Source organism: Anas acuta, chromosome 1, assembly GCF_963932015.1.
Source record: "Anas acuta chromosome 1, bAnaAcu1.1, whole genome shotgun sequence".
NCBI lineage: Eukaryota > Metazoa > Chordata > Aves > Anseriformes > Anatidae > Anas > Anas acuta.
Genome location: NC_088979.1, coordinates 70,739,181 through 70,754,859, shown reverse-complemented (window position 1 = coordinate 70,754,859; position 15,679 = coordinate 70,739,181). Strand labels below are relative to the sequence as shown.

At 39.0% G+C, this 15,679-nt stretch overlaps 1 protein-coding gene across 3 annotated transcripts in view; it reads left to right on the top strand.

Moving 5' to 3' along the window:
* The window catches only part of P2RY8 (P2Y receptor family member 8), a 39,576-nt gene that overhangs the window by 20,349 nt on the left and 3,548 nt on the right, over nt 1-15,679 (top strand). For 2 of the 3 annotated variants that reach the window (XM_068681913.1, XM_068681918.1), the window contains one exon: nt 10,148-15,340. The exons of the other annotated variant lie outside the window; for it this stretch is intronic. In XM_068681913.1, coding sequence (XP_068538014.1) covers nt 10,216-11,289 — 1,074 coding nt within the window. In that variant the 5' untranslated portion in view covers nt 10,148-10,215 and the 3' untranslated portion in view covers nt 11,290-15,340. Of the gene's footprint in view, nt 1-10,147; nt 15,341-15,679 lie in introns of those variants that run through there. 3 annotated transcript variants of the gene reach the window in all.

The window sequence follows — 15,679 nt, the reverse complement described above, 5'->3', positions numbered from 1 at the left end:
ATAAATAACAACCTTCAAAGCAGAATATCTTCATCCTCATTATTTTCTCTCAACATTGCAAAATTTGGGCAATGATTCATATGACAACTATGGTCCAGATATCTCGGCATATTGCTAGTGGTAAAAGGGAACTCAAGTAAAGCCAATAGCAAGCTCTTTCAATGTATTGTCTGCTAATAAGAGCACAGACTAGTCACACTCACACTCCCCCCCCCAAATTATCTACAGAGCATAATGTTTGACTCTGACTCCTGCGTGTGATTATTTCATCTAAAACTTATGTATAATTACATGCTGGCATATATCTTGATTAAAACTTATATACTAGTGTACAAGTATAAGTATACTACTTAAACTACTTATATACTTCTCAGTGCAGGAAGGCTATGTTAGACAAGGGCAGAATCCAATTTTTTCTTTATTTATGCATTTAAATTACCTAAATGCAGTGGCATTCTGAGGAGAACAAAGACTGAACAGAAGGACACTTGCAGCTGAAAAGACCTGAACCTACGGTCTCACCTGCATTCGAGGACTTTCAGAAGAATGAAACAATAGCAGATGTGGTTTCAGGGTGCTATTCCTGTCATGCCTCTGTGTGTTAGTGTGATAGCATAAGTAGTTACAAAGAAAATGAGCAAGAAGAGGAGCTTTTGTTAGAAATCTTTCTATTTTTTTCCCCTCATTTTATGATCTTCAATTCTTGTACATTACCAGTCTTACCTCTAACTGGTATCAAATTAAGAAGTCAGAAAAAAAGTGTGAAGTCAGGAAAAAAAAAAAAAAAACAAACAACAAACGAGCAAAAAAAAAAAACACCTGCTGTTGGCCATGTCTTTTTCCTTTGTGTGCACATATAATGTTGCTTTTAAAAGTAGGTCATGCAGTCTATGGGCTCCTGTAGTTAGCTGATTCTGGGATTCCAGTTACCTGTGCACAGTGCCTTTTGGGTATATCTGCTCAGTGCTATTCAGGAACATACAAATTTGTACTTTGTCCTGTGCCAGCCGCAAGCAGCACAGTTGCAGTTATCAGTATAAGCCGCGAGCTTTTGCAGAGAAGCCAGCTTTCAGTTCTTTCAGAGTGTGAATGAACGCAGTGAGTTTGCATGAGCAGGGTGAGCTGGCTTCTCCCCACTAAGCAAAGAGCCCTGAGGTGCTGTGCACACAAAGCTGCCTCAGACTGTGATGGGAGTTGCATGGATACAAGACTTTCAGGACTTCCCAAGATGAATGAATCCTGTTCGGGGCTCCGTAGTAGTCATGCGAGTGCCCTAAATCGCTCCTCGCATGATATGACCATAACTGAGAAGCAGAACCATCCAGGGTGGCTCATGATAATAGATTTAATACTACTGACTGCTGATGGCAAAGCTGCAAAAAGCAATGAATCTTTCTGCAGCAGAGAATTGCAACCATTTGTAAGGTCATGGGTGACTAAACATCACTCAGAAGAAACACAGTGATATAGCCCAGTAGTACAGAGATGATTCGGGGCTCGCACTCTGAGTTGTGACAATGAGCAGTAAGAGAAACTGTGCAAAGGAAAGAGTTGTGGCAGTGCAGAAACTCTTTTGGAGGTGAGCCCCAACCACTGCTCCCTTCAGGCAAGGCAAAAAAGCATTGCCCAAAGTGCTAAAGAATTATGAAATCTCCAGGTTCCTCCACGCTTTGGACTGCACACATCACTGCTTCCTGGCCCTTCAGCAGCCCAGACACACCTCTCCTGCTGGAATACACGTGAGCACCTATTTTCAGTGGTATTGACAAGGGGTCTGGAGGAATTAGCAGATACAATTAAGAGTGGTTCCAACAAAAGAGCTTCCAACAGCCTAGTTTTTGTATCAAAGCCTTTTGGTAAGTCATGGTTTGATAGGAAGTGACACTTATTCTTTCTGTAGAACTAGATCTTCTTGCCCACTCAAGAGCAGAGAATCACACTTGAGACAAAACAGACAAGTGCATGTCAGTTTAGTTTCTACAGAGGCCCTCGTGTCATGCATTTTTCAGCCAAGACTGTTTCCACTGGTCCTGATGTGGTAACCACTTCTAACTCAAGCGTGAACCAGGAGAATGCCCAGTCTGTCAGGAGTTCACCATCAGTACATTGCAGAAGGCAACGTTTGGGGAGAGTAAAGCAGTCAGTCTTGCAGGTGAGCTGTCCATAAAGCCCAAACAACCTGTGCTGAGCAATTATAGCAGTGAGAAGCAGCAGAAGACAAAATATTTTTTCTCTTGAGTCCCAGCTGTGGCATCTTTGCTACACAAAAACAAAACAAAACAAAACAACAACAACAATTTAAAACAAACAAACAAACAAACAAAAACACACACAGATATGCTTGCATAAAGCTGACTGTAGCTTTTGAAACACAGGTGTAAAAAGATGGATAAAATCATGCATTAGGTCCTATTCCGTACCACTTAATTTTTCACATAGAAGCTGGCCAGGTCATTTTAAAGTGGCCGCTGAGTGATCCATGTGTAAAATGGGACAATTATGTTCTAAGGAACTAATTTAGACTTTGACAGAATCCAGGCAATTAAAGACCTCCAGTAAACCAGGAACTGAATCAACAGGATATTCAAAATGAGTTGGATTCAGATTCAACCATCTGCATTTACACGGAAAGTGACTACATATGAGCCTGCTACAGTCACTGGAGATCCACCCAGTATAGTCAGTGGCATTTAGACTTCCCAACTCACCCTAAAATAGACCCTGAGATTTCTACAGATGCTTCTCCACAGCTGTAGCAAGGACCAGGGAAGCAAGATGCCAGCTACACTCAAATCCTGCTGCTTAATGCTTCTCTCTGGGAAGAGAGTTGGGATGTTCATATAGATCTTAGCAAGAGGAACAATGGTTCAGCCTGCATTTAGAGTTAACAGTTGTTAGGGATCCTAATGTGGCTTTCTGGGATGTGCCTCTGTATTTATCTAGGAGGCAAAACCATGTTTTGTATACACTGAGCCCAGCTAGTGGAAGAAGGCCTGTGTGGAGGTAGTGTGGATGCTTAGCTAAGAATTTTGATTCATCACTAACAAGATAATCTCTAAGTTCTAACACAATACCTTACATTAATTCTTTGTTCTAAAAATACATGTCCCAGATACCATGCCAAATTACCCTTTCAGCTACACCTGCAAAACATGGTTGAATGATCTGGTTATATACTCCAGTGTATGTTAAATCAATCAACAGCTACAGGCTCTCATATCCCTAATACAACTGCAAGAAAAAGCAATGTATGGAGGTTGATTTTTTTTTTTTTTTTCAGTGTGTGTGTGTGTTTTAATCTGTAAAGATAATCTTCAGAAACATGCATACAGCTCTACCTCAATTCCTTTGTGGACTGAACAGGAGAGGAAACATTCAATAAGAGTTTCACAGAAGAGAGAGATGAAAAGATAGAAAGTACTTATTTCAAACAGAATATATATATATATTAGTAGAATTAGTAGAATAGTAGAATTAGTAGTAGTAGAATTAGTAGAATATTTATTTACTGTAAAATGCCAATCATACCACACAGATTCAATATAAGACCATAGAGTTTTCAGAAGACTGAAGGATCCCCTGGAAACCTGTCATATTGTTTATCACAAATGGCTTCTGCCATTAAGCTTTGGTTCTTTTCCTGGCATTTGAGGTCAAAAGGGGAAAGGTCGACTGTGTTTTTTCCTCTGACTTTCAAAACCACTATGTGAAGTAACTGCAGACTGGAATCTATTGTCTGTCAATCCTGGACATAGGCAATATTTAAAAGATGCAAAGTTATAAAGGAAATCAGTTCATGTACTATTTAAATTTAGATTTTATTTGGTAGTTTTTGTGGTCAAAGTTTATAAAAATATCACCATTTTGTCCTACCTCAGTATTACTTAACAATATTTTAGGGGCAAGCTACCTGCAGGAGGGCCCTATGGCACAGGATAACTCTGTGCTACAGGGACATCCATCAGAGTGGGATGTTTTGCAAGCTGGTTGTCCGTCGCCATGTACCCTGGGTAGCCATCTGACAAAAAGTGGAGTCTAATGACGTTAAGTTCCCTGACAGGCATCAGCAATTTTTCAGTAACTGCTTGCATGCATGCTTTTGCTCCATGATAAGTGCAAGGTAGCACTATTTCACCAAGAAGCGAGTTGCTGTGTGCTGTTGGGTAATAAGAGCATGCACGTGGACTGTGACCACAGAGGAGTGTGAGTCCTGTAGGAATGAATTCCTTAACTGTTGTGTTGAATCCTTATAAGGGTCTGTCGTTGCTAATATAAGACAGTTATATTAAAATATCAGCCTTAAATAAAAATAAACTTACAAAGTCTGTGTCTATAGGAAAGATGAACATACATATTTTATGCTAGCACTCTCTAATAGGCAGAAATTATAGGACTACTTTTCTTCAGTTTTGAATAAAGCTGCTTTTACCTAGATTGATACATTTAACAAGCTCTACAGGCACATATTTCTCCAGTAAAGTAAACCTGGTAACTTTTCTACATTTTTTTTTCACTTGAAAAATAGAGGGATTTTCACCTCTCAATGTGAAATACTTGTGGAGAGAAGACACTCATGTTTTACCTTGCCCTAACTATTTGAGGTCAGAACTATAACCACCATAGGGCTTGCTTTGACCAAATGCACTTAAAAAAAGACTAAAGGTTGTCTCTGGAAGAGGTGTTTTTTGTTTTGTTTTGTTTTGTTTTGTTTTGTTTTAATATCGATGTAGAGATTCTGAAGTCACCCTTTCAGTGTAAAAATAAGTCGTCTTTTTCAGTGAAGGCATAGATACGGTTTTCTTATGTACTTTATCTGAATAATCTTTAGTGAAAAATATGAAGTTTTGTTTGTCTTAAACTAAATGACATAGGTAGGGAATATTGCAACTAGTTGGATGTTTTCAGCTTTGTTTGCTCAGAAATACAGATCAGTGCTTGCACACACAAGTGCACAAAGGTGCTCATTTCCTGAAAGTATTCATTTTTAAAAGAAGATACGTGAAAGATTAATGTGAAGTAATGCCATTGTGATAACATAGCTACAGACTCAGCAACATTTGGTGATTGTGAGAATGATGCTCTGAACAAAACAACTGAAACAAAGAAAAAAAAAAAAAAGAAAAAAAAAGAACTCAGCAAAAAGAACAGGGAAGGGAAGGCACAATTAAGAGAAGTTTCTTAGAAGACTTATGTTCAGATCTTGACTGGGTGAAGGAAACCCTCAGCTTGTAGAGATGTAACACTAAAAGTTAAAATTTCCACAAAAGTTTATTGAAAGGGTTAGAAAGAACAACCAAACAGAACCTTTGGCCTCTTTCAGCAAAGCCCACCCTCAACGTAGGGAGTGCACAGTCAGCGATGCACTTATTGACATTCCTCGGCTGGGGGAACATGAACATTTACAGAAATAAGTGTTTCTCTGAATCACATCAGTAACGCCTGGGGAGCAAGATCTGAGATGTGTTAAAAAGGGAACTTCTTCTTGTTCTCATATTAAAACACTTTTCTCTATCTAAATATCAAAGTGTTCGTCATTTTTCTCATGTTATCCCTTTGCCTTCCTTGCTTGTTCTTCTCTTCATACGCAGTGTATAAAGGAAATTAAGTGTTTGTTTTCTACACTGGTCTAATATTCTGTCATCTGACCAGCAATTCAGACAGTTCATGAAAGGCAGAATCCCCAGAAGGAATATTGCACATAGAGGATTCCAAAGTTTTCACCAGCTTTAGGTAAATTTTGTGAGAAATAAACTGTCCTACCCCTTTAGCTCTCATTTCAGCTTTATAAGTCATAAGAAGAGCAAGGAAAAAAAAATCAGCTTTTTTTTTTTTCTAAAAATATATTATCTTGATATAAAATAAAATACATTCCTTAGTCATGTTTGCTTTAATTAAAAACAGCCAATATGGCTTTCTTAAGTGCTTAGAATAAAACCTCTGTTTTCATTTTATTTCATTCTGAATATATTTGCAATTGAGTTCAGCATTTGATGTTTGTTTGTTTGTGTTTCTGTAGTCTGAATTATGCTGTCCTACATTCTTCAGCTGGAATAGTGTCTTTCTAAAAGTGCAAAGATATCAAAGGATTCAGGAAATTAGACTTTATTATAGACAATAGAGCTTTAACAGACAGAGAACCAAAATAATGAAACAGAAAAGGTTTTGGAATGCTTTCTGTTGCAATGAATGTTTTGAAATTTATTTTTCCATCTCAATTCACAAACTTTTTATAAAATGGTATTTCTGTGTTTCAGTCAAATCACAGACTTTTAATTCTTGTTCACAGGTGCACTTCACATTGACAACAGGAAAAGAATAGATGTGAGAAAGGAAATATATCAGTTTTATCTAGTAGTCTCCTAAAAAAAGGTTGACACATTTCTGTTGTTACTCTTCCATGACAAAGAAGTGAGACGGTCATCTTCCGCTTTTTTAATCTTTCTATTTCAGTACACCTTTTACTGTTTTAATCACCAAGTTTTGTCCACTAAAGGGAAAGGAATCACCATCCCTGTCAAAAGAGGCGCTAAGCAGCTGTCACCTTTGCTTATGGTTATAGCTCAGAAAAAAACTGGTGTTACTGAAGTTCCAAGTGAGCTTTCTGTGTAGAGTGCCATGAGTGAGAGGGTATGAAGAAGAGCAAAAAAATCCTCCCTGGATTTAGTGAGGTTTGCTCCAGAAGATGCAGGTGTTCTTAATACCTATTATTGAACTGAAATAAATCTGCTTACTAAATGTTCTAGAAATGAGGCAAGCAGAAAAACTTAACATTTCTCTCTCGCTGTCAAAGTCTCTCTGACTAATGTAAATGGCAATAAGACTGGACTTTCTCACTTGAAGAATCCTTACTGAGTTTTTCTTTCAGTCTACCTATATGTTCATTTGTCATAGTTCAGATCTGGCTGTTACTAAAATAAAAGCAAAAAAATGTCTTTATTACAGGGATATTTATATAACAGTGTATTTTTACAGTTTATGAAATCATAGCTGAAGGTTGATATTTTAAAATTACTCTACAGGAAACTTTATTTTGCAGTGAATCATGCAAGGTCCACAGATTTGAATTGTGTTGTAGGCCTGAAATTGCAAGAAAGCAACTCACAAATGTAGAGGGAACCTAATTCTAATGCTTATAAAAAATACTTTCTCACTTTATTTATGACATTTTCAACTAAAACCACAAGTGATAGACAGATGCTGTGGTTGCGGTGGAGGAAGGACTTAAAAGTACCCTGAACGAGATAGAAACATAAGTACAGTGCTAACTAAACCCAAATAAAAACAATAATGGGAGAGATGAAGAATGTTGAAATGCTATGTTGTGAGTCCAGCAGCTTAATCTGGCCATTTAAAAGGCAAAATATCAAAAGTAAGTGTGACAGTGCAGAAAATTCTGCTGGCCCAGGCTTTAATGAGCAAGGAATTCAGCAATAGAGCCCCAGAAAGATTTGGCAAAAGGAAAGGCAAAGATAGAGTGATGATCTATATGATGTGAAACAGGTTGTGAACTTGCAAGTCTTGTGTGCTCTGCATGCTCCCTCCTCCCCTGCAGAAGACACTAGGGAGCTATTCTCTCCTTGTGAAGGACATCTTCCTTACCAAAAACCATGCCAAGAGGACCCACCCTATTTGGAGAGCTTTTGTCGGCATCTAAACACAAAGCCCAGAACTTTACAATCCAGGCGCCCTGTTGAAAAGGTGCTTAAATGTGGGAGGCACTTGTGTTTTACTGACAGTTTTGCTCCACAAACATGTAAAATCTACCTTTAGGCAGGCCACAAATCCCGACACTGTTTTGCATATTTATTATCAGCATGTGCTATCTGAAAAAGCAAATTCAGAAGCTGCTTTCAGAAAATACCTTTGTGATTAGCCCTAACATAAAACTCAGTGTAAGAGATATTGAACAGCTTTATGCCTAGTGTGATAGATTTAATGGAGGTTTTCACCCATACTCCCACCTCCCAAGTACAGAGTAGCTGTAGGAATAGCATCTACAGATGAGATCTCTCAGTCCCTGAGAGCAAATATCTTTCTCTTGCAAAGGCCTGTTATTAAAGCTCTGTAGTTACTTTGGTATACATAAAACCTTTGTTCTGGGAAATGCAGGGTTACTAGGCACAAATAAGTGTCACTTGAAACAGATTTTTGAGGCAATAATGGGTGCACGAGTAGATGTTTATTATGGTAAGTCACAGATAGAAGAGTTAAAATAGACAGCATTACCTTTTTTCAAGAGCTTACTGTCAGTTAAGTGCCCTTCCAAGTTCCCCTGGAAGAGTTAGTTTCATTCTTGATATCATTCCAACAAGGACAGAATTTCATCTGGAATGGATTTGGCTCAGAGTTTTTTTTTGTAGTTGTGATCATGTGATGTGCTTATTACTCAGAACATGTTTGTTCTGTGCCATGTGCATGATACATTCAGAACACGTCTCTGACATCTTTGCTGTTCCTACTTTCCTGTGCCTTTTTCTGTGTTTCCAATAGCTCAGATAGAAACCCCCTGAAAGACTGTCAACATTAGTAAACATTCCCTGCTTGATGCTGACTCTATTTCTGAGTATTTTTAACTAACATTTGAAGTACTATTTCTTACTGATGAAATCAAGAAATAACAGAAGTAAGCCTACACCAAGCTTCTTACTGCTATAGCTGCTATTTTTATTTTATTTTATTTTATTCTTTGGATCTGCACTTAGTTTATTTTAAGGGTTGAATATTTTTTTCCTGCACTGCAGCCATCATCTTTGCCAGGTCTCAAGAATCATCAACAGTTATTTTGTGAAAGTCATTTGATAAGAACTTCTGTCAGAAAGCCAAGCTTTTGTCAGAATGGTAGTTGCCAGACAGTTGAGATATGAGGACTGAAGACTGATCACCTCTCTGAGGGGAAGATCTGCTACACTGCTCTCTGGCTATGACTACAGTTAAATTAAAGGTCTTATTTAACTGGATCTGAGGTTAAATGACACCGAATGACTCGTGCCTATGTTTATAGAAACTGGCTTCTCTTGCGGCAAGTGTTTCTTGGAGAGATGAAACAGTGGAGATGATCAGAGTCCACAAGTAATACTGTGTGCTTGTACTCATTCTCTGGCCCTCTTTATTAATCAGCATAGATGTGCCCAAAGTTACCAGCTGGCTTGGCCTGGAATCTTTTTCAGGTCCATAGTCCCGCTCTTCACAGAATTTACTGATAATTGATTATCTTCCTTTCACATCATTCATTGCCACTTCTTTGCTTTTTTTGATCCTCTACTTTTGTTAAATTGCATTCCCACATGCATGTAGTACTTTGAGGCATGAGTTCCTGTTTGCATCTGCTAAATGCTGCTACATTTTGTAAAATAAATAAGCTAAACCATAAAAGACTGTGTCTGCCAGGAAAGGTTTATATAGGCCAGACAGTGAAAGCACGGTTTTGTTTTGCAAACTGCAAAACTGAAACTCATTTTGCAGAATTATAGGTGACTCCTATAAGCAGTTTCAAACTAAAAAACAAAACAAAACAAACAAACAAACAAACAACAACAAACAAGCAAACAAATAAAAACAGCATTTACTTGGAATGGATCTTTGTTTAGTTGGACAAAAAGAAATCAGAAAATATTCTATATTACAAGAGAGCAAGGTCTTGGCATCCGGAGTAGATAAGATGTGTTTAGCTCTTGGGAAACTTACAGCTTGGTGTTCTCATGCAGACGTCAATTTCATTTCAATTTGCGATGTGATATTCTGTGTGTCACAATAACAAAACAATAAGGTATGATAATGTTTAGTCTGCAAAAAATATCAGAAAGCTTCTCAGTAGGGAAAAAGTAGCCGTTCAAAGCTAGAAAGAAATGAGAGAGGTAAAACTACAAATAATTTGGAGGGAGGAGAAATTTGTCAGGAGAACTTTTTAATTGATTCAATTCATTCAGAAAAAAAATGTCAAACTACACAGGCCTTTTTCTTATTAAATTAATATAGAATGATAGAACTATAGAGTGGTTTCAGTTGGAAGGGCCCTTAAAGACCATCCAGTTCCAACCCTCTGCAATGGGCAGGGGGGACACCTCCCAGTAGATCAGGTTGCATAAGAAGCATGTTTGTAATTTGTTTTAACACATTGCTTTTCTCTCTCTTGACTTTTGCTCTCTAGGTATTGAAGCCAAGAGTTCATGATATGATCCAGCTGGCTTACAGAGATCAACAGCCACCTTATGAATAATGGTTGAAAACGGATCCCACCTGGACAATGAAACACTTGCAATGCTCCAGAACAGAGCTATTTCCGTCACCCTCCCAGTGGTGTATACACTGGTGGCTATCATCAGTATCCCTGGCAACTTGTTCTCCCTTTGGGTGCTCTGCTTACATATCAAACCCAAAACGCCTTCTGTTATCTTCATGATCAACCTGAGCATCACAGATCTCATGCTGGCCTTCTGCTTTCCCTTCCAAATATCTTATCACATCCAGAGCAATCACTGGATCTTTGGCAAGACTCTTTGCAGCCTTGTGACTGTGATGTTCTACTCCAACATGTATTCTTCCATACTGACCATGACCTGCATCAGCATTGAGCGGTACATGGGTGTGGTATATCCCATGAAGTTGGTCAAGTGGAGAAGAAAAAGATATGCCTTCGGTGCCTGTATGATAATGTGGCTTTTCTTGCTACTAGCTTTCTATCCACTGGAAAGCACAGATCTGACTTATGAAGTGAAAGAACTGGGGATTATAACCTGTTTTGACGTTCTCAAGTGGGATATGCTGCCCAACTTCGCAGCCTGGGTGGCCTTTCTCCTCACACTATTTGTTGTGCTCTTCCTGATCCCTTTCATTGTAACAGTTGGATGCTACATCGGCATCATTCGGAAGCTTATTCAGACATCAAACAGATACGGTAACAGGCAGAAGACTAGATCCATATACCTGGCGATTATAGTCCTTTCGGTGTTTGTCACTTGCTTCGCCCCCAATAACTTTATCCTACTTGCGCATATGATCGTCCGCCTGTTTTACAAGAGGAGTTTGTACCCTGCCTACAAGCTCACCTTGTGCCTCAGTTGCCTCAACAACTGCATAGATCCCTTCATTTACTACTTTGCCTCTAAAGAATTTTACCAGAAATTGATGCAAGTGTTTCGCCCTAAAGTACCGCTCAGTGACAGCTTGGAAACCAGAAGGGAAAGCTTATTTTCTGGCAGGACCATGTCAGCCAGGTCGATGTCAAGTGGACCTATGGATGGGTTAGAGGGAGCAACGGTCTATTTGCAAAGGCAGGAAAGTGTTTTCTAGCCTTAGACTAGAGCCACTAATGTGGCTTTTCTTTCCCCAGCAGAAAGACACCTGTGAGTTCCATGAGTAGAGGCAGAAAATATTTCTTTTTGAATGTCTGCCCTCAAAGTAACATGCTCTAGTGACAGAAGTCAAACCATATGAATATTGTGCATGCTACTTGAGTAAGTGACTATTTTCTGACAACAAGTGGAAGCACAAAAGGAACTGAGTTTATTCAAAAAGTCCCTGAGGCAAAACCAGTGTAGATAATTAAGGGTTGGCCTGGAATTAGTACAAGGGATAAGTTTAGAACAAGAATTACTTTCAAGTTTTATAATCTCAGTGTTACCCAATGCTTGAAATCATCAGTGAATGTGAAATATTACTGTATATGAGTTATAGCATACATTGAAATGGGATTTTGGGAAGGGGAATTATTTTTCTAAGCAATGTGCTGTTTTTTGTTTTTGTTTTGTTTTTTTTTTTGGGGGGGTGGGTTGGTTGTTGATTTTTTTTTTAATATGTTGCTTTACTGTTCAGTTGCATTTCTATAAATGAGTAAACATAGCTTGCCATTTTACCATCAATGCATAATGCATAGCCACTGTGAATTCACCGCAACACTCACCCGTTTATCTGAAACAAACCACACTAACCTTTGTAAAGGTTAGATTGAGTGATATTATTTATTTCAGTTTTATAATGCAAAATATATCATGCTATGAAAGAAAATTTAGCATTTCTTTCTAGTTCTAAGCTAGTTTTACCTAGAACTAACAGTGTTTGAGACCACTTCAGCTGCTGTGTGGGTTAAATTTTCATTTCCTGAAGGTATTAATTTATCAGGATAGTGGGCAGAAATTGGTTTAAGAAAGCAGGCTTCCCACATTGACCTACTACAGTAATAATGCTTCTGGTGTTAGATTGGTATCAGCAAGTCATTTTCACCAAATCACCATAGACTGTATGTGGAAGCACCACCCCCTCAGCAGACAACTTAGCTTTACATAGTGTGAGGATATACGTATCTTCCTTATGGTACTGCTGTGGATTATTAATCAGACCTTCTTCAGGATATATGAAAATTTGACCACAGTGATTCTGTGTCTGCAGAAGCCGTCTGAAAACCTGCCCTGATGGTCAGGTATCAGAAATGTACTTCTTTCAAACAGGCAAACAGAAAGCAAAAGAAAATGAAAGCAAGGCTTGATAGTGGGAGATGTACCAAGTATCCTGGAAAGAGGCTGTAAATATAATCAGGCTGATAGTGCAGTCCTGTGCTTGGGATTTCTCTCGGAAATATCCTTGTTTGCATATACTGTGTGATGTTTTTCTTCTCACATCTCAGCAACTGCCTGGGTACTTGGAAAGACAACTGCTACAGAATACATCCTGGGGACAGAGAAAGACAAAGTTTTTCCTATTGTATTTTCAGCTTTTTATCTACCTTTGGCTCTCAGTACAGTAAAGAACCCCGAAACCCACCTGGCAGAGCCAGACAAGCTTCCCCTCACAAGCAAGATGAAGCTATTTGTTTCCTTTTGCTACGTTGCCTCTTCATCTAATGGTGAGCTGGAGGCTTTCTTTTTGTGGATGGTTGGTTCAGACACCACATTTCACCTCCCTTGATCAGTGGCTGCCAGCTGTACTGATTTCTGAGCTCCTGCAGATAGGTAAAAGACATCACCCATGGCTCCTGCTACCTATTTGGCTTTTTTTTTTTTTTCTTTTTCTTTTTTTTTTCTTCTTTTATGACATGATTTGAACCCATTTTTCCACCACTATTTCACCATGAATTTCATCACTGTAGAGGTTGGATACCCACAAAATCAATTGTGAGATATCTGTACAACCTACCCTCTGCTAAAGTACCATCAGTTATTGGTGCAGGTTAAAAGTGCGTGGGCCTAGTGCTACCTTTCAAAAGCCATCTGAGGTGTTTTGTGTGTTTCATAGCATTAGCTTTAAGTGATCTGCACATTTTCAGCCCATCAGGTCAGCTTTAGCCACAAGTAGCCCATCAAAACTTTCCCATCAAGCCTCATGGAGGCTATGCTGCATTACTGCCTGTGTGCCAAGTGCAATGAAATGGGCTTGGAGCTACAAATCACCTCACAGATTCTGGAAGAGAGAAGCCTGTGCAAGTCAGGGGCTCCAAGCTTCCATGTCAGCTCTAGACCATCCTCAAATATCTGCTTGCACCAGGATCTGAGCTTCTGGCAGGAAATGTGAGCTGACAGCTTGGGTAGGAAGAGCATGAGTGTGGAGGTGAAGGTGAGATAAGAAATTACCGCTTCCTTGATAGACAAGATCCAGGACAGAGGAGGACGTAAAAGGAAAAAGGATAACTTTATGTGTTTAAAGCAAAAACCAACCAACCAACCAACCAACCAACCAAAACAAACAAACAAAAAAAATACTGCTTGCTTGCTTGGGACTTCAGTGTCCAACTCCAGGGCATTCAGTGCCATTTTCTTTGAACATGCCCTACACAGTTGCCTGTTCTACCCCTCCAAAGAAAGAAATAATATTAATAAAAAGACATACAAAATATACCACAGTACATTACATAAAGCATTACATAAATTTCAGTAGTTTGGATATATGCCTCTGTTTACTTACACTGTCTGAAAAAAATCACAGGCTGGCATTTTCCTGAGTTGTCCCATATCCATCAAGTGGAAATTCAGTTAGTTGATTAGTTTAACGGTTAGGTTTTTTTATTAACAGTTTTTTTGTTGTTGTTTTTGTTTTTAGTTTAACAGTTAGTTTTGCAAACCTGTGCATTAATTAAGCAGTGCATTGCTTTGCCTGGCTGTTCAAATCCCCATTCCATCTACTTTTACAGAACTCCTTCTAACTACCAAAACTGTTTGTAGCATTTTATGGTGTCAGAAACTGTTTTGGAGGTTATACTAAAATCCCCTTCTCTCACCCTCGTTTTTTTGTTTGTTTTTTTTTTGTTTGTTTGTTTGTTTTGTTTTGTTTTGTTTTGTTTTGTTTTGTTTTTCCTTCTGCAAATATTCTTCTTTGTTACTTCCCTGAGCTTTAATGCAAATTTTCATTCTGTTTTATTTTGAACCTAATCTTCAAGCACTCTGTGCATCCTGAAATGTGCTGAAACATGCTTCAACTGAAACTGACATTAAACAGAGCTGAAAAAGCAGAGATTTTGCACTTTGGACATCAGCAACTATATTTTGAAAAATACTGAATTGCTCCTTTTGCAACAGAGAAAAGATGCTCACAACTGACTGAAAATTTTCTCTCCAGCCTCACACAGCTCTCCATAGCACTTCATTCCTTTTTCAATGGTGCCTAAAAAGGAATAGAAGGGATGTCCTATTCTTTGCACCGTTTTATAAGCTAGTCTCAAATTAGCTCAGATGAGGCAAAATTCCAATTCGTGGATTGTCCCTTGAGAAAGGAATATAATCTTTGAGTGCTTCTTACAGATATGTTTTGAGTCTGATGGTGTATACTGTGAAGTTTTGGAGGAGTGTTTTAAGAGAGGAGGCGAATAAATTCTTTTTAAAAGTAGCCCAATTAACTGTTCTTCAACACTTGAAACATGTCCTCATGGGACACCATGAGGTCACAAGACTGCTACCCTCCTTGTTCAGTGGATGTGAGCTTAAATGCATTTATATATATATATATATATATATATATATATATAAACATACACATAAATGGAGGCTGCCGTTTGAGAGGTTATCAAAAAGTGATTGTCTACACTGCCTTCAGTTTGGGAAATGTGGGTTCTGTATGACATGCTTACTTGATTGCCTCTGTGGTAGCAATTTTACTGAGAAGAAGACACGAATGTACAGGCTTCTGTTCTGTTTTTGTTGTTGGTGGTGGCGGCGGTGGTTGTTTTTTTATACATATATATTTTATTTGTGTAACAATTTAACCTATGAGTTTCCTTTGACTTTTGTACATAAAAATAAAGAAAACATAAAAAGGAAAGGATTTAAGATTTGTTTGCACCTGTCATGTGTGAGCTACTTCCCAACTTAAAACAGGACAGGGAGATCAAGTTATAATATAAAATTAATCAATTTTCCATTGCTATTTTGTCTCTCTCTAGATATATTCTAATTTCACTAGGGCAGCCCCGACCCCAAGCCCCAAGCACTTCCCTGGGGACAGGGACAGGCCAAGACGAGGTTGGGACATGGGCCTGCAGGGTGGACCCCGCTGAGCAAGGGCCATGGCCAGGCCTGGCTGTGGGGAGCTGGGGCCCAGCCCTGCTGTGGCCTCACTGGGGCAGGGGCTGGTGGCCCCGGCGTGATGTGGGGCCTGGGCAGGTGGGGGAACCCCCAGGGCTGATGTGGGATCCTGGTCCCAGGGCAGAATGGGTCAGGCCTCTAGAGATGATCAGGGCTAAAGGGACACTCAGGAC